The sequence below is a fragment of the Carettochelys insculpta genome, chromosome 31 (genome assembly GCF_033958435.1).
Source record: "Carettochelys insculpta isolate YL-2023 chromosome 31, ASM3395843v1, whole genome shotgun sequence".
Classification (NCBI taxonomy): Eukaryota; Metazoa; Chordata; order Testudines; family Carettochelyidae; genus Carettochelys; species Carettochelys insculpta.
Window position 1 is genome coordinate 3,866,484 of NC_134167.1, and position 17,794 is coordinate 3,884,277.

At 45.3% G+C, this 17,794-nt stretch overlaps 1 protein-coding gene across 3 annotated transcripts in view; it reads left to right on the forward strand.

Moving 5' to 3' along the window:
- LOC142004338 (early growth response protein 3) overlaps positions 1-17,794 on the forward strand; it is a 324,184-nt gene that overhangs the window by 282,445 nt on the left and 23,945 nt on the right. For 2 of the 3 annotated variants that reach the window (XM_074981928.1, XM_074981931.1), the window contains 3 exons: positions 5,902-5,950; positions 15,341-15,381; positions 15,981-16,042. In XM_074981928.1, the coding sequence (XP_074838029.1) occupies positions 5,902-5,950; positions 15,341-15,381; positions 15,981-16,042 (152 nt within the window). The remainder of the gene's footprint in view (positions 1-5,901; positions 5,951-15,340; positions 15,382-15,980; positions 16,043-17,794) is intronic. The other variant, XM_074981932.1, reaches the window with a different exon arrangement.

Genomic DNA, 17,794 nt, shown 5'->3' on the forward strand with positions numbered 1-17,794 from the left:
AGCGAACATCTAAGAGCACAGCAATGAACAACTCATAGCTAAACAGCAAACAATATGTGACCTTGAAACATTGGATAACTCCCCCTTTAACGGGTGCAGTGCACTGTGGGATATGATACTGTATCTGTGTTTTGATCATGTTGCTAATAAAGTCTAGATTTTGAAAAGGAGAAGGCAGCTTGTGGCATTTCTGCTGTGAAGGGCAACATGCATTTTAAGAAAACTGAAATTAAACAGGAAGTAAAACTGGCATAATTAAAGTAGGTTCAGGAGTGAAAGTCAGCAAGACTGATACAAACACATACGTAGAGTGGAAGGAAATAGAATATGTAAAAAGTTTATGGACGTCCTACAGTAAACGTATTGCATTACAAATCATTGTGTGTGCACTGTTCATAAAGCAGGGGTTATAAAAAGTATGGTTTGGTGTTATTTTTTAAGGACCATCTCATATTCACATGCGTTGTGGCTCTTGAATTGCTGAGTTTTTACTGAATTCGAAAAAAAGGCTCTTCATGCTATTTTAGTTGCCAATCCCTGCCCTATGCCATAAGGAGAAAGAACCTCTGCTGGTATAAGAGAGCCTCCTCTGCAAGCTGCAGGAGCTATGTCAGTGAAAGAAGCTCTCCTGCTGACACAGCACTGTCCACACTCCTGCTTGTCTCAGTGTAACTTATACCAGTCAGAGGGATGTGATTTATTCACACCCTGACCAAAGTAAATTTTGTTGGCGTAAGCTGTAGAGTAGCCATAGCCTTTGACCGTTTGGTGGGTGGCTCTGAATTTGTACGTGGAGAAGCTCAGTTCCTATACTGCACTACTTGGGAAATGTCAGAGAAAATTAGCCACAGCTTCTCCCTCCCAGGGTTTCTTTGACTTCCCTGATGGGATGCGTTCAGGATTCTCTCCACCCACCTATTTTTTTTTCTTGCTTTCAACGCCCACCCTTCGGTGTTCACCCTCCTCCTTTGAAACGGACTAGATGGGGCCTTCCTCCTGAAATCAGTGTTCCCAAAAGAGCCAGAGAGGCCGCTGTGGAACGATTCACAACGTTGCCTCGGGGGCTGCATGCGCTGTCTTTGCCGCATTCCCCCTGCCAGCCTGGGAGGGAATCTAGGAATCTTCCTGGCATTCCTGTTACTGTGGCTCGCTGAGCTAAATGGCTGTATCTGACCAGAGAGCTCTTCTCAGGGGGAAAGCTCTGACTGACTCAGCATGCCCACACTGTTTATGAACGTGATTTCAAGGGATTTCACACCCCCAACACAACCCTGGCTTTCTCCTGCTCAGCAGAAATAACAGGACTGAAACACACACAAGTCCAGCTTTCTCCTCTGTGCCATGTGCTCAGGTTTCCAGGGTAGCAGTTGCGCACCAGGAGAAGGCTCCTTAACACATAGTAAAAGATGTGGAACCGTGCGATCTGTTTCTGATTTGCTTATCGCTGTCGTATCCAGGCAGACGAATGGTACCTAGATATCTTCATTTTACAGAGCACTCTTGACAGCTGCTAAGTTGTGCATCCCTCTATCCCGTAGTAATATTATCCCCATTTTACAGATGGGGAAACTCAGACAAAGAGAGGCGAAATGACTGGTCCAAGGCATCACAGCACCAGAATGTCAGAACTGGGATTAGGGGACTCAGAAGGAGTTGTGGGATCCCTGGCTTGTGCTGCGAGTGATGGAGCAGATCTCCCTCTCTGCTGCCTGCAGCTTCTTGCAACTGCATTTCAAAGCTGTGGGTGTGTCAGGTTTTTTTTTTAAATCTCAACTCAGATCAGTGGTTCTGATCTTCGTATTACTTCATTGCTTTATTCTTTTTGTTCTTCTTTCTTGTGTTGGTGTTTCACTGAGCCATATTAAACTAAGAACATTGTCTCAAAATGTGAAATAGCTTTTTTTAAAAGATAGACATTATGTGAACAGAATATTTTTTTTAAGGCTTTAACAAGGTGCACATAATTAGCCAACTGGCATCATGATACTGTTGGAGATATTTGTTCTTTCAGTGTATAGTTGTAGCTTTGTTGAACATCCTGTTGACTTTATTTTTATATGAAAGAAAATAGTCTTTGTTTCTTCCTCTGGACGCGGAACTTTTTGGATGTGAAAATCCTTTCTTTCTCAGGTGAAATGGAGGTGAGATATCCTGTGGCTCACACCCCATGCTGCCCTTCATTGTATAAATGTAATGAGTAGTTTAAAGAAAAGTGAGCCATCCGAAATGGGATGAGCTGATGCCGTTATCCAGTAATTGACCTGAGCTGCTTGTTTTATTCTGGTTCAGCTCGAGAAGAAGCACAATCACTAAAGCAGACCATGTCAGCTCACGTTGAAGGTAGGAGTGATTCAATTTAAGCTCAACCAGGCCACTCAGGTGCTGCAGAAGGCCTAAAATGCTCCCTCGGACTGAGCCCAGATTCTTCCATCCTGCAATTAGTTGTTATATAAACCATCCGTTGCCTGCACCAGGATGTCTAGCATGACTTTTGATTTAATCTGGTCAGTTTCCAGTGTTCCTCCTTTACTAGAGTTTTGTCCTGTTCTTTAACTGAGACAGTCACAAATGCTTTCTGGAGTGGCTGTCTTTTCTTATGAAGATCCGCATTTCGTGAGCTTGCAAAGTTGTATTGGGTAGAGGAGTCTGATTAAGTAAATGGTGAAAGGTCATGCTTAACTAAGGGAAGGTGAGTGAGTGAGTTAAAACTTCCTCAGCAACCTTTGCCACCCTTCATGGAACCTGGTCAGCGGTATGATACTGGACAACTTCTGTTGGTAGAAGGTACAAGCTTTTGAGTTGCACTGAGCTCTTTGGGGAAAAGAGCTCAGAATCTTGTACATTCCACCAATACAAGCTGATCCAGGAAAAGATAATTGTCTACTCCACATTGCTTCTCTCATAACCTGGGATCTGCACAGCTACAGAAACATTGCATTGGATTGTACATAGATCGCATTGTATCTTTAGAGACTCACACAACTACAGCTAACTGCACTGCTACTCCTGGTGTTTTCTAGCCAGTCACTCTGTTGCAGATTAATTTGCTGGAGGTATCTCTTTTCTGAAGGGTCCTATCTGCTGGGGGTGTTTCAGAGCCTCTCTAATAGGCCTGTATTTAAATTTTGTGTTAGTTTCTGTGGTTAACCATTAGGAAGAAAGAAACAATTATCCCTAATCACGTACAGTGTCAACAGTTCCTGGGCTGAAACTAAATTTTCTGGGGCAGGGACCATGTTACTCTCTCTCTTGTAATGCACTGTGCAACATGAATGTTAAATAATGCATTCAGCTGGGGCACTGCCCCCACTTCCTCTTATATTATGGTGAGTGATGTTGCACTGATCTCTTCTCTACCACATCTCTGCTCTAAAGTGCCTCAGGTAGGAGGTTGGGAATAAGGATTCCTGACTTCTATTCCTGTCTGCCATTGACTCACTTTGTGACCTTCAGTACATCACTTCACTTCTCCATGCATTGGTTTCCTGTCTGCAAAATGGAGATAAAGATGCCGTGTTTGTAAAGCCTGTGGAGATCCTCTGTTTTAACGTCATGCAGAAGGGTAACGTATCGTTATTTAAAGGTCCATGTTTGTTAGCTGATTACCTCAGCGTGGTGTCGAAGTGTCGGTGGTACATGGGACCTTGGTGTGCCACTTGAGTAGCTATGTGTTGTATATTTCACAGGTGATCAAGTGGTTAAGTTTTGTCTTTTACATGCTTTCTTCGTTTGCTGCCAGTGATCTCCATCTTCCAGTGTTATGTTTCTATAGGAACTCCCGGCAATGCCTGCTTCAAGATCTTATCAACCAGTCTGAGGCTGGGCACAGCAGGTCCAAATTCAGCAATGGTGCTGACTCTGTTTACATTGGGAGCTGTATTTTGGTCCTAGTTTTCTTTTTCTGCATCCTGCTCCTGCTCCTCAAGTTCCCCAGTTTTGTACCTGGCTCTCTACCTGAGGGTGGCCTCTGATGCAGACCTCTGATGATCCCAACAGCACATCTTTTAACACTGTCACAAATGAATAGCTCTAACAATAGCTTGCACCTGAGTACACTGACTCCAGTTGTGTGACCAGAGGGTAATTAGGGAATCACCCTATTTGTACTGACTTTTTACCCATCTAGAAAGAAGAACAATCTTTAATTTTCTATTCCTTCCTGTAAGGCACCACAACCAGTTATCGACAGTTTAATTATATGCTAGATAATTGTTTGTTTATAGAAGAAGTGTGAATCATGGTTGCTGTGACTGTCAGTGAAACTGGAAGGGGTTAACAGCCTAAAATTACATCAGCCATGCTGGAGAACAATAAACAGGAAGTACTCCAGAAATTAAAATTAAACATTTGTGACTAATGTTGACTTTTACTCCATGGTCAGTTCAGGAGGTGTGGTTGGCAGGCTAGGTTTATTACTGGTTGCTAATTATACCATTGGTTTGACTATGATTGGCTGAAATGAAGTAAAGAAGGAATTGTGGCAATGGATGGTCTTGTTTTTGCTGTCATTTCCTCAGGTTATGTACTGCTCCATATTAAGTGTTGTCTCATGTGGTGGTGGTGGTGGTGTGAAGCGATGCCCAGAGAGTGAAGTTTATAACAGAAAGTTTAATCCTAAAAGTTAGTTTTTTGTCTTTAAGAGATTTTACAAGGCCAGTAGGCTAATAAGTGTTTGAAAATAATAATTGGCAACTGTGGGGCTATTTCAATTAAAATTTTCCTCAGCAACCTTTGCTGCCCTGCACAAAACCTGTGAGTGAAACCGATCAGAGAGGGTTGTGAAACAGACCAGCCATTTTCACTCTGCATTACTGATAAAAAGGAACATTTTAAGAGAGAGCAAAGAAATAAACTAAATTAGATGTTTAAAATCAATTTTACTATTAAAAAAAGTGAGAGTTTGTAACTCTGCATGGGACCATTGGGGTACCTGTGCACCTTCTGTTTTGCATCTGGTACAGAATGTTGTTTGAGCCAGGATACCATACTAGGAGAACCATTGATCTGAGCTAGTTTGGAAATTCCTGGCTAAGGCGATTCCTTTTTAAAAAATATGGAACTAAATCAGCTTAACGGGCTGTAAACTGACTTTATGGACCCTGAATTTTAACAAGACAACGTAAATTAGTCCAATAAGTTGCACACAATAGCTCAATTACTGTGTTTTTATTACTTTGGTTATCAAATGGGGGAAAGAAGCTTCATTATTTTCATTGCTTTATGACTGCAGCAATCGGACCGAGCCAAAAATGGATACATAGTGAGTCCTCTTCACCTTCCAGCTTGCTTATGTGGTGGGGAGAAATAGCTCATCCAGACTGTACTCACAACCATATCCAGGTTTTTTAAGAATGAAGGCTGTTCAGCTGGCAGGTGAGCTACCCCTGCAGTTGTTGTAAGAAAAATTCTATGAAACAGCTCAAAACTCCAGAAACCTGGGTGGTAGCTTTTGAGGGTCCCCTGCTCCCACCCCTTTTCAGAAGTTCTCTTTGTAAACATGTGCAGTGTTGGATTACTTCCTCCCCACCTTCCGTTTCAGATTTGTTCTGAAATTTAGCACAATGTTCATACCCTTGTTGTGCCCAGGAGTGCCTTGGACATCTGGAGCCCTTGGGACACTGACCGGAGGAAAGAGGGGATTTCATGGTTGCAGATCCAGGTGTTCGGGGCGGGAATCACAGATTCTAGCACTGAAGCCAACTCAGAAGGGAGAGATGCTTTATCTTGACTGTAGTATGAGTATCTGGGATGGTCTCCCACTGAAATTGTAAATCCCCTTCCATCCAAAAATCCTTCTCCAAGAAAGAGCTCGAGGAACGTGTTTTTTGACATTCTCGCATGTGAGGCCAGCTATTCTTGTTCGCTTACATGTTCCTTATCTTTCCCTCCTCCCTCTTCCAGGATTCCGTTCAAGATTGGGCAGCCCAAGAAACAGATTGTACCCAAGACAGTGAGTAAACCAATTCCCTCTTTTTAGATTCAGCCTGCGATCATGTGGCTGATGAGTCAAGCCAGCACTTTGACTCGTCCCATTTTTGTGTGTGTGAGAGAGAGAGAGAGTGAGTGAGTGAGTGAGTGTGGGGGTGGGAGGGGAGCGTGAGTGAGCAGAACCTGTTGCTGTTTGACCATCATATCCTTGTGCTGTGGATGAGGGGGAGTCCCAGCTACAGGCAGTATTTTAGTCTTGGGATTTGTTTTTTTAAGGGAGGGGGCTCTTTCATTCTGGCACAGTTTTCCTGGGAGATGGCTGAACATGCTTCCTTCCTTCCTTCTTTCAGCAATGGTTGTTTGTTCATCCTTTCTGAGCAGATGGAGGAGGAGGAGTGCTTCAGATAGCTGAATATAACTGTTTCCAAAGGAAAGCTTATCAGATGAGGCTGAGATGCTTAGTGCTCCGGCATGAATTAATTTGTGCTGCACAGCATTTGCTTTAGAGGAAATTTAAAAAGTATTTTGTATTCTGATGAATTTGAAAGTCTTTTCCCATGTACTGATTCTTGCAGCTGGCTGTGGTATTTTTTCTGCTTAAGCAGATGGTCCTTGCCCTGTGAAAGCTGTGGTTCTTGCAGCAGTAATCCCTGAATTAACCTGCGTACCTGCTTTAAAAGAAGTGTCCTGATTGCTAGTGTGACCGAGACATTGGCTTTATAATTACAACTATGTTGGTGAATTAATCCTCTGTAGAGACTAACATTCCTGATTTTTCCTCTGTGGGACACCCACCACTGCTAATTCTTAGGATCTGGGGGTTACTTGTATTAAGGTGTCAGAATTTTTTGTGGTGTGAATTTTCGCCGTTGGGTGGAGGGCTGACTCTGCCACTCACCAGTATTGATGAATTCTAATCTTTCATTTAAAGGGTGATGTCTTTCTGTGGTGCTTCAGAAAGCCATTTTTCTGCTACCCCTTCAGATGGGCAGTGCAACATTTAAGCAGGGACCTCTTTAAAGAAGTGCAATGTTGAAACTCTATCCCAGACCTTTGATTCCTTTTCACTCCTCTGTGATCTTCCCAAGCTCTAATGCTCCAGATGTCATGTGCTGAATGCTGCTCTTGGCAAAGAAATACAACCCCCATCCTCAGGCAAATAGACTGGATCACTGTGATTTTCAAGATCCATTTCAAAATTACCCTTTTTTAAATTTTCTTTTTAAATCCTTCCTTGACTTCCTCTGTTTGATTGCAGAGATCCTGACTCTCACTTCCTTTCTTGCTCCATCTGCTTACATTCATCTCTGCCTTTCCTGGTGACTTGAACGGTGGGTTTGGACATCTCCAGCCCATCTGATGTTGTGTCTCCGATGAGTACATGTTCTCTGTGTCCGTGCCTGTGAAGTTCCCTTTCCCGTTTCCATAAGGTGCTGCTTCACTATATAAAGTGTTTCAGGTTGCAGTTTGTCTAGAAAACTTTGTACTACACATCCCTGTATTGCGGCGTGTACTGCCACACACTAAGGTCTCTGCTGTCACATCTGAAGCAAGCAGGAGTTCCGACTGAAGGAGAGTTCACATCTGAACAGTGGATTCTGCCCTTACGCTCTTCCCTCCAGTTATGCCCTGTGCCTGTCATTTTGGATGCTGGCAGTGTGGGGGTGTCTGTTAGCTCCCCGGGTCTTGTCTTTCAGCATGGAGAGAAGTCACAGGTAAATCCAAGAGATCACTGTCCAATTCATCCCTGAGCTTTTGTAACTGTTTTCCTCTTACCTGCCCACTTTTAGGGCATGTCCATAAAGAGACAGAAACTGTCCGTTTTGGGCTGTAATTTCTGAAATAAAACCCTGTTGTCAAGTTCAGTATGTCCAAGGGGTAAAGACTGAACCACGATTGTTACTGGTACCAAGCTCTTTCCCTTTCCCCTGCTCTTCTCCTATCCCTCTGCTTCCCAAACTCAGCAGAAGTGCCGAGACTTTGAATGTTGAGGATATGATAGTTGGAAAATTTTACCTGGCCTGCACTATGCTGTCTTGTTGATTGTAACAATGCTCTTGGGACAGGTGTGTGCCAGACAGGAAGCATGGAGCCATGTAACCGCACAGGGTGAATGTAAAGTGCAGCCGTTCAAAGGAGAACAAATGACAGGAAACTACCAATCCCCCTTGAGAACCTAGATTTACAGTCCTCTTGGTTTCAGGGTATGGGCTGCTTTATAGCTGAGCTAGTTAGCTTAGACCTCCAAGTTTACCTCCCCCTTGCAGGCTGAGACGTTCCATCTGTGCGGGCTCCTGTGAACAGCAGCACAATCTGCGTTAGCTCCATTTTATTCCAGATGTTGGCCTCTGGAGGCTGCTTCAGGAAGTGGGAAGGTGTGGCATCTCCAGAGCACCCTCCAGAGCTCATCAGAAGGGAAGTGGTTGTTGGAGAAGCTCTCCCACTCACAAGACCATACCACAAAATTAAACAACAACAGCAAAAAAGGCAGTTGTCAGAATCTAGCAGTTGGCTTGCACAAGAGCATGCTCATTCCAGCACAGAGAGAGAGAGAGAGAGAATCACTGTGACATGGCAGGCTTTAGCTCACCAACGCTTTTGTGATTAAAAGGCTCTAGTGCTCATAGGAGCACTGGAAAATAAGTTGGCTGGGCTGCCGTAGGAATTAGCCATGACTCTTTGTGCCCTCTCCATGCTAATCCTTTGAAGAAGGGCAAAGTGTCAGCCACAGTTTAGCTCTTCAGGTAGAAGGAAACCCCTGCAAAAATATCAACAGGTGAACTGAAGTGATCTCCCGCTCCCTCGGGCATGTCCCTACTTTGTTTCCACCTAACCCTGGTCAAATCCACGTCCAGACGGAATAATCTCTCTCCTCGTCCCCTGCAAAGAGCAGCTGTCACTGAGCTCACACAGAGGCAGGAGATTGAGCAGGAGGCTCTAATATACAGAAAGGACCTGCTGTCAGGGGAATGATAGAGGACATCATAACGCTGCCCAGTTAAGCTAATGCCCAGCAATAGGCCGTAAACCTGCTAGAATTATATCTGTGTGCAGCATGTTTGTTGTTTAAATCCACTTCGCCGTTGAGGTCTCTTATAGAGGAGACCATTTCCTTCTCTCTGCCCTTCTCCCAACCCACAGGATAATGTCATTCTCAGTGCAAGCGACACTCTTCACTCTGCAGTGCGGTCTTCGCTAACTGAAGTTCATCTGTGTCACTCTGGGGTTGTACCACACTCTTCTCCGGGGACTGGGTTATCCGAGCCAGCAGGCGGCTGTAAAGAATTGCTGCTCGGGCCTGCCCGTGGTGCACACGGAGATCTCTGAGCCTGGAACACAGCCTTCCACCGCTGTCAGGCAAACTAGGGCAAGCCAGCTCATATTCTGTCTGGGAAGAAGAGAACCCAGAGAGTAGCGTCCCCAGAAACCTTGGGCCAGTTAGTTAGAGGTCCACCCTGGTCCCTTTGGTGTGTGTCGTTCCCCCACTGTGCTGCCAGTTGGCCTTGAGTGAGTTGCCTGGGCAGGGGTAGGTGGTGTGTGTACTAGAACTCACAAACCTCGCTTGTAGACTTCAGAGCCTGCTAGGCCTTCCTCCGTTGATTAGCCAAAGGTTTTGGTGTTCCCTGAGCCCCCTGGCTAACTGACCTTTGTTGTGACAAAAATTTCATCACAGCAAGTTTGTCATAGCTGGTTTCCACTGTACGTGACTAAAATCTCCACTAGAGGAACAACAAGACTGCCAAGGGATTGGTGAGATTAAATTAACAGAGCTGGTGAATGAGTGACTTTGTGTCTATTACACTCTCTTCCACCCCCTTTGCATTAAAGCTGCTGTGTGGTGAGCCCATCCCTCTATTCTGAAGCTGCACACCCAAGGTCTTTGGGGAATGGCATATGAGCAGCAGGGCTTGCACACGCTGCTGAAGCACTCAGTGCCTTAAAGGTGTGGGTAGTTGTGGCTTGCTGTTTGGGAAGCCCATGAAACCCTAGTCATAGGTGTACAGGCTCGTACTCCAGCTTTGCTTTGTTTCAGGACTATGTTGGGTCAAGGCACTTGGCTGTCAAACACAAAGAAGTTATTGTGTCTTGTGCTAATTGTTCCGATGCACTTAATTTTCGCACACAATATGCATTGTCTAGGTGAGATCTTTGTTGTGTGTGATGGGATGGCAGAAGCACAGCAGAAGTTTGTGGTTATAATAAAATGTTTGGCTTCACTACACAGATTTTTCTGTTCCCTGTTGGTGCCAACTCCCATTAAGGGAGTTGGAGTCCATCGGAATGATGCCATGTGGAAATCACGTAGCACCCCTTCTCCAGGAAAGGGAGTTGACTTCAGGAGAACAAGAAGGCTCTTCGCTGTACTACTTTTCCATCTTCTTGGGTGCTCATTGGTCTTGCACCATTTTCTCTCAACCCCTTTCCTGATTATGACAGCCGCTGTGAGTTGCAAAGACTCTGGTGTAGCTGGAAAACCCAGTTTGACACACACCCCTCAGATTTCTTAGAAAGTCAGTGTAATTCACTGGGGGGGTTGCGGGGGAGGGTTTAAAGAGCACTTCAGTTAGAAGTCCTAGGGCTGCCCTTGGGAGCAGTTTTACTATAACAAACCAATGTGGGTGGAGAAAAAAGCATTTCACAAAGGAAAAGAGATTTTGGTTTCAAGCTTCCAGAAGTGGGTGAGGAGGGTTGGAGGAAGGAGTTATTTTAGTGTGGAAACTTACCTAGATGGCTTCTTTTCTTAAAAGTACCTCGATTGCTCATTAGTTTCACTTAGTTACTCTAGCAGGAACTTTTTGCTTTTTATGTCAGATGCCTCTGGCCATTAAGTTTCCTGGTTAGTGGAATTTAAGTGACAGCTGAAACTGCTGTGTACTATGCATAATGGGCATGGGGTTCTGTTACCTTGCCTTTGCAGCTAACGACATTTGTCTTGTTCAGCAGTACATACAACTGGCATAAAACTGGACTGTGAGTATTCTGTGGCAGCGCCTTGTTTGTACAGTATGATGGCCCATGAGCCTCGATTGGGGTCTCCGGGTGCTACCATAATAGAAGTAGTAATAGTAGCTAGCAGAGGCACATGGGTGTGCAGAATGCACTGACAAGTAGACAACTGTTACTGTGGGGGTGAAACGACAATAAGGCTTGGGCAGCTGTCTCTGTATAAATGTCACTGGGGATGTGAGTGGGGAGGGGTGTTTGATGTGCTAACTTACAGAGAAGAGGATTCAGTCCCTGCTATGCAGAGTGTACACATGACACCTAAGCTGGGCAGTTCTGGGAACCCAAGAAAGGTAGGACAGGGTGAGAGTTTGAGGAACTCATGTACACCACATACCAAAGTATCTTCTGTGTGGAAACTGGGAGCTCCCTCATATTAAATAGACGGAGGCAACTTTATTTCACCCCCGGGTACTGCATGGCAGAGGGGGACTTGAACAAGAAAGGGGGAAATCGACCAATGTCAGGAACCATTCAGTGTTTTTACTTGTCGTTTTATCCCAAGCCACCGCAGCCCTTGCAGTTAAGCCTGGGAAGGACTCATTGCTGAGCAAATGGAAAGGAGATTCTTCTGACTAGTACATCTGCAGTTGGATGGAGCTTCATGCTAAGGACAGGGGGAATAATACCATCAGCCATCAAAGGACTCAAGCCTGAGTCACACCAGCCCCCTTTGGTTTGCGACCAGGACGGTTTGCATGGACATATAAATAGCATGCAATAGTCTGGGGTTATTTTTACAGCCGGAACAGCCATAGAAATATAGGGTGCTTTTACTATGTGCTGGTTACCTGACCTGAAAGCACCAGCTGTTGGGGATTTTTGCAGAGCTGTGAACCAGGCACTGACCATGCAAGCTGCCCCCTCACTGATCTATCCTGTCCCAGAGGGACCAATTTTAGCAGCGCGAAAAGGAGATCTGTCTATGGAGCTGTTCAGACTACACAGTCAACCAGCATGACTGCCAGCAAGAGTGGTCGCAGTTGGTCTGGACAAGTGTCCAATTGGTGTTTGATTCAAGTGTACCAAACTCACTACCCACCAAACGGCCATCAGGTTGCAGTGACTCAGTTACTGCTGACGGTAGGTGGATGTGAACCTGCAAACCAAGAAGAAATGTAAGAGAGGGAGATTGCAAAAAATGAGTGACGTTTATACCAGTAGGTCTCTCCTTTAAAACGCTGGGCATATAACACTTGCAACTGAAAACCGAGGGGGAGTATTACTAAATGTGTTGTTTCTTTAGCTGTATTTTGCTGCTATGAATCTGTCTCGAATGCCCAGAACAACATGGAGATACATTTTCAAAAACATGCTCTGGTTCATTCTTGTCTTGGCTGTGTGCAGTACTTTGCCTCTTGTTTAATGGTGTAGCACCTTAACAACAAAAATGAACCCAGTTTTGATCCCATGACAACAAAAGTACACCTATATATTCTTGGTGGTCAGTTGAAAATCATTTATTTGGTTTGTGATGTGTGGAACTAATGTTTAAGCATGTGTCAGAACAGTCCATCTGGAATGAAAGCACTATGAACTGTCAGTAGCAGGTTGCAATAGGAAGTCACTGATGTCCTATTTGGAGAATGTCTGTGTGGGGGTGATATTCTTAGATCATATACTCTTTGGGGCAGCACCTCTGTTTTCATCTCTTCGGAAAGTACCCACTGCCATGTGACTGCAACTGCTTTTAAAATAAAAAAATGAGTTTCCTTTTCACTCCATGATTTGGTGGGGGTGGGGGGGCGTGTTTTGTGTGTCTGTTTGCAATAAACTCATGTATTAGAATTTGGGGTGCTTGGGATATCTTGAGGGTTTGGAAGTGGGTCCATGATTGCCTGGACTGATGGAGGCAGAGGTTATGGTACAGCAAATGTATAGCTAGGTCCCTGTATATCCATGAATATCCACTTTATATCTGCGAATAGCCACAGCCGTGTATGTAGATATCCACAGCCCATTTTTGGAAGTGTTGATGCGGATGCAAATTTTGTATGCGGAACCCTGCAATTTGCGGATTTCTGCTTTATATCCATGGATGTCAACATCCACAGACCTCTCTGCGGATGTCTGCAGATGGCTTTTGCGGATGTGGATACCAATTTGTATCTGTCCAGGATTCTATGTTCGTAGAAAGGGATCAGGAAAGAAAGTTGAAAGTACAAAATTGCCACCCTTTGGGACAACTGCACTATTTAACCCGAGACAGACACCCCTTCAGTTGTGCATTCCCCAATGGAGCTTGAACTGCTTCAAACCCAGTCTCAGGTCTCGGGCTTGGAGCAGCCCGGATTCTGCTGTGGATGAGAACGTGTGGATTAGAATGAGGGTGGGGAGGAGTGTTGGACCCCATCACAGAGGCAAATCATGAGGGAAAAAGAGAAGGTGTCCTAAAATACCCATTGCTGAAGCATGAAGAACCAATGTTAGTGACATGGGCATACAAGTATGCAGACAGCTAAATACATAATCATCTGCAAAGAGGAATGTGCAGTCCTTAAATCTGGTGTCGGAGGAGAGCCCCCCCAGTTCCATTCTCCATTACCCCAGGTGAACACAGGCACAAAGTTTTTCTGGATCCCTGAGTAAAAACATTTTTTGCACAACGTGCTCCCTTCTGCAGAGACAGAGCAGGGACAGCACTGCCAGCTGGTCTGCCACCTTTGGGTGCTTTTCAGACAGCTCCACTTATTTTGTTGGTTTCCAGTTCAGGTGCTGTAGCCTGTCCTCGGAATGAAGCGACATAAGGGGCAGGCAACAACTTTTGCTCTAAAGTGTCCCAGTCAGTCTGGTAACAGGAAACCGAGGTGCCATGTCTACTTTTGGGAGACACTATAGCACCCACTTATTTGGGTCCAGTGGATACATCTTGAATGCCAGTTGACTACATGTAAGCTAAACAAGTTCTGTATTTAGATTGTTACGCCATCGAGAATGAATCTGGGGTCAGATTTTGAAAAGCATCTCGGTGATTTCGAAATCCAGTGAAACTTAGACCATGTCTGTACTGTGGGCATCACAGTGGCACAGCTGATGCTGAGCTGCTGAAGTGCTGTAATGGAGAGGCTGCCTGCATCCGTGGAAAAATTTTTTCCATTTCTCTAAATAACCCTTTCCTGAGTGGTGGCCACTGGGTTGACAAGTGTTCTGTTGACCTAGTCATGTCTACACCTGTGACAAAGTCCGCTCAGTAGGCTCTCTCAAAAGTGTAGCCCTGTCTATAACACCGAGGCTATGTCTACACTAGCCCCTGCCTTTCAAAAGGGGGATGCTAGTGCGACACTTCCATGAATGTGCAGCGCCTCATTAGCACATCCCAAAGTGTCTCATTAGCCACCCCCCTTTCGAAAGGCGGGAGCTAGTGTAGACATAGCCTGAGTGATGTAGCTAAGTCCATCTTTAAAGTATAGCCCAGGCCTTAGGGCTGCCTAAATCTCTTTTCAAAATGGGACTTTTTAGGGGTTTATGAAAATATTGCCCATTGTCGTCATGTCTTGCCATTGACACCGTATAAATAATAGCTTCTGGATTCCCAGAAGGAGAGCAGCTGTATTTCAAACCAGCTCTACAAGGCTAAAGTTATATAACTGTCTTGAGTGTTTTCCTCTGGATCCAGATTCCAACATAAGCCAGGAATGTACCAGCCTGTGTTGTTATTGCTTAATGTTTTATTACGAAACAACTTGCCAGAAAGTTGACATGTACTATCTGGTCAGGTTACATTTATTCAAATGTTTAATACAGTAGCATAGTAGTTGACCCCAACCAAGTTAGTCTGTTATAGAGGAAAGGAATATTTTGTGAGACATAACAGGTCATTTCCTCTAAGTAGAGCCATCTCCTCTGTGTTAGCCATAGTTTCTTGTGGTCCGATATAAGTATTTTGCTAATAGTAAATGTATACAGTTTCCAGTGATTTTAATCATGCCTTTTCATGGTTGTGTGTAGGTCTTTGAATCCAAGTGAAAAGGAGCATCAAATATTTATTGACTAGTTTCATATATCTTCAAAACCTGTGAGTGCTCCACCACGAGAACTCACTGAAAGGCACCGACTCAAATTTACTTTTCTTTAAAATGGTTTGTATTGTTACAAATTCTTCTCCCAGACTGGGTTGAAGGGACATAAAACCTTCTTTAGACCAGTATTGAACTGGGTGGCTCCATCCCTGTGTTGGTGAGGGATGCTAAGATCTGTTGTCACTTACACAGATTGCACCTCTATGGGGGGAATTCTTTCTGTGCAAGTCATTTGTAATTAATCTGGGAACAAGAAGGGAGTTTGCCATGTATCTGTTGGTACTTGCAGATCAGTCCAGTTCCTCCTTTCCGCTGGGAGGATCAGGATTTTTTTGAAATGTGCTCTAATGTATTTGAGCTGATGTGGTTTCTCAATCTCATTCCCACAGGTGGAGCGAGACTTTGAAAGGGAATATGGGAAACTTCAGCAGTAAGTGTTAATCAGCTTGGTGTGATGGAGCATGTGAAGTAGGGGACGATCATCGATCTGCTTTTCGCGCAGCCCAGTCTTACTGCTCACTCGCTCTCTCGGCAGCTTGTTGTTCTCTCACAGGGTGTTGTAATTTTGAGATGGGTTAGATCAGTTGTTTTCAGTCAGTGGGTCACAACCCAGGGGAAGTCATGTGAACAAGTGAGGGCGAGAGGTCATGAGATATTGACAATTTTAATACTGTTCTAAAGCAAAAAAAATAAAATTTCTAGAATGTCTTTGAGGAGGTCAAAACCAGCAAAGTTCAGAAGGTTAAATGTTGTTAGAGTCACTCGCTGTTATGTGACATGGACTTGCCACCGGTATGTTTTTACTCTTGCTTTTATAGTAAATGTAAGATTCATGTGGCGATGTGGGCAGTCACTTGAAATTCGTTATGGTTTAAAAAGCATAATAAGTGATAGAAACTTCTCCAGTTGCCTTTTAACTCCCAGCTGGCCTCTTTGCATAGTTACTGTGTATACGTTTGCTTTGTGTGTTTTGTTTGTTTGCCTGTTCTCTAAAGATTCAGAACTTAATCTTGCTCTTTTCTGTTTCAGGCTGGAAGATCAGACCAAGAAGCTGCAGAAGGACATGAAGAAAAGCACAGATGCAGATGTGGGTATGTAACAAGATGATGCACAGATTGGGAATCAGGGCATTAAATGAGTAAGTGACTTTCTCAGGGTCACATTAGAAGTCTGTGACAGAGCTGAAGACTGAACACAGATCACTTGATTTCCAGTTAAGTCCCTTGTCCCACTCTGGCAAGAGAAGGGTTAAAAGCAGGCTGGAGGGAGTCTGCACAAACCCAGCCAGTCAGGGCACAGCTAGAGACAGCCAAGCAGGACCAGGCTGGGCGCTATAAAAAGGTGGCAGGGTGGAGAGCTGCTCACTCTCACTCTCACTCTGACCAGCAGGTGGGAAAGCAGGGGGGTCCCAGGTCCACCCACTACTGTGGCTCTCAGCCCGGGGTCTCTTGGGCATTTCCTGCCCCCCTTTTTCCCCTTGACTGCTCCCGTTCCCTGGGCCTCTTCCCCCTGACCTTTGCACGTCCTGACCCTCATATCAGGGCCCACAGCCTGGGAGGTGTCAGACTGGAGTGTCTTGCTGGCTCCAGAGCCCACCCCATATTGCTCTATCCACAGTGCCGCTGATTCCCTCCTCTGCTGGGGGACAGCTCCTTCTGCCTGGCTGGTCAGGGCGAGAGCAACCTCCCCTCCCTTCTGCAGCCTTTCATTGGGCCCAGCCTGGCCCGGTGGACTGGACTTGTGCAGGCTCCCTGCAGCCTGCTTTTAACCCTTCTCTTGCCAGGGTGGGGCAGCCATACAACTACGTCGCTTAACCACAAGATAGTCTTCTTGAGGTCTCCTCATCTGTTATTCCTGGGAGTTGGAAAGTGAGTCTCTTGGCTGAGTCAAGAATGGACCTTCTCACTCCCGAGCTGTAGCTTGCTGGGTGACTTTGCCAAGCCTCTTCACCTCTTCATGGTTCTGTTTCTGCATTTGAACATGTGAGATTGTTCTCGCTTGTATTAGAGCAGCGCCCCCGGCCCCAGCTGAGAATGAGGCCCCCTGTCCTCATGTAGCAAGAGGCGTGCGGAAGCACCGTGCACAGTGCTGAAGGTGTGTATTTCCTTTCTATCACTGCCAGCGTAATGGCTCCCATGTAAGAAGAACCCTGCGAGTTCTGCCTAATAGTTGGCTTGGTCTTGCTGCAGTGGTTTACATAGGCAGCAGTAAACAAGTAGTTCCTTCATGCCACTTCTGCGAGTTCAGAGAGTGACATCTGCTGTGCAGGTGTGCCTGCCCCTGCACATGGCGTCCTGCCTGCTCAGTGAGTAGCTGCTCCAGTAGGAACTCTGTCTGACCGCATCACACAATGGAGGGTTTAAACAAGCATGGGTGAGATGAAAAGACTAGACGATCTGAAGAGAGAGACAGTGGGGGAAGCAGAGGTTAGTGGTTTCCAGTTCCTGAAGTGATCTGAGCAGCCTTCTCTGGGACACGTGGGAAAGAGCTGTTCTCAGCAGCGCTGGCTCTTTTTTACAGCACACAGTTTGGAGCAGTCTCAGTTTGTATTGACCCACCAAGTCTTGGAACCAATGCAAATGACACATGTAGGCAGGTGAGGGCTGGCCCAGTCTCCATAAGCATCTCACGGTAACCTGATACATGAGGAGACAGGTGTGCAGAAAAGAGCCTATGTTGTGCTGCCTTCCTGCAATAGGACAGTGGGATGGTAGCTACACACACAGCACCTTCAAAAATGTGAACAACAAATGCTGCAAGAAAGAAACTCTTCCGAGCTGAAAGCTTCACTCCCTGGGCCATTGTTCATGATCAAGGCTCCTCTGGTAAGTTTTTCCTGCTAA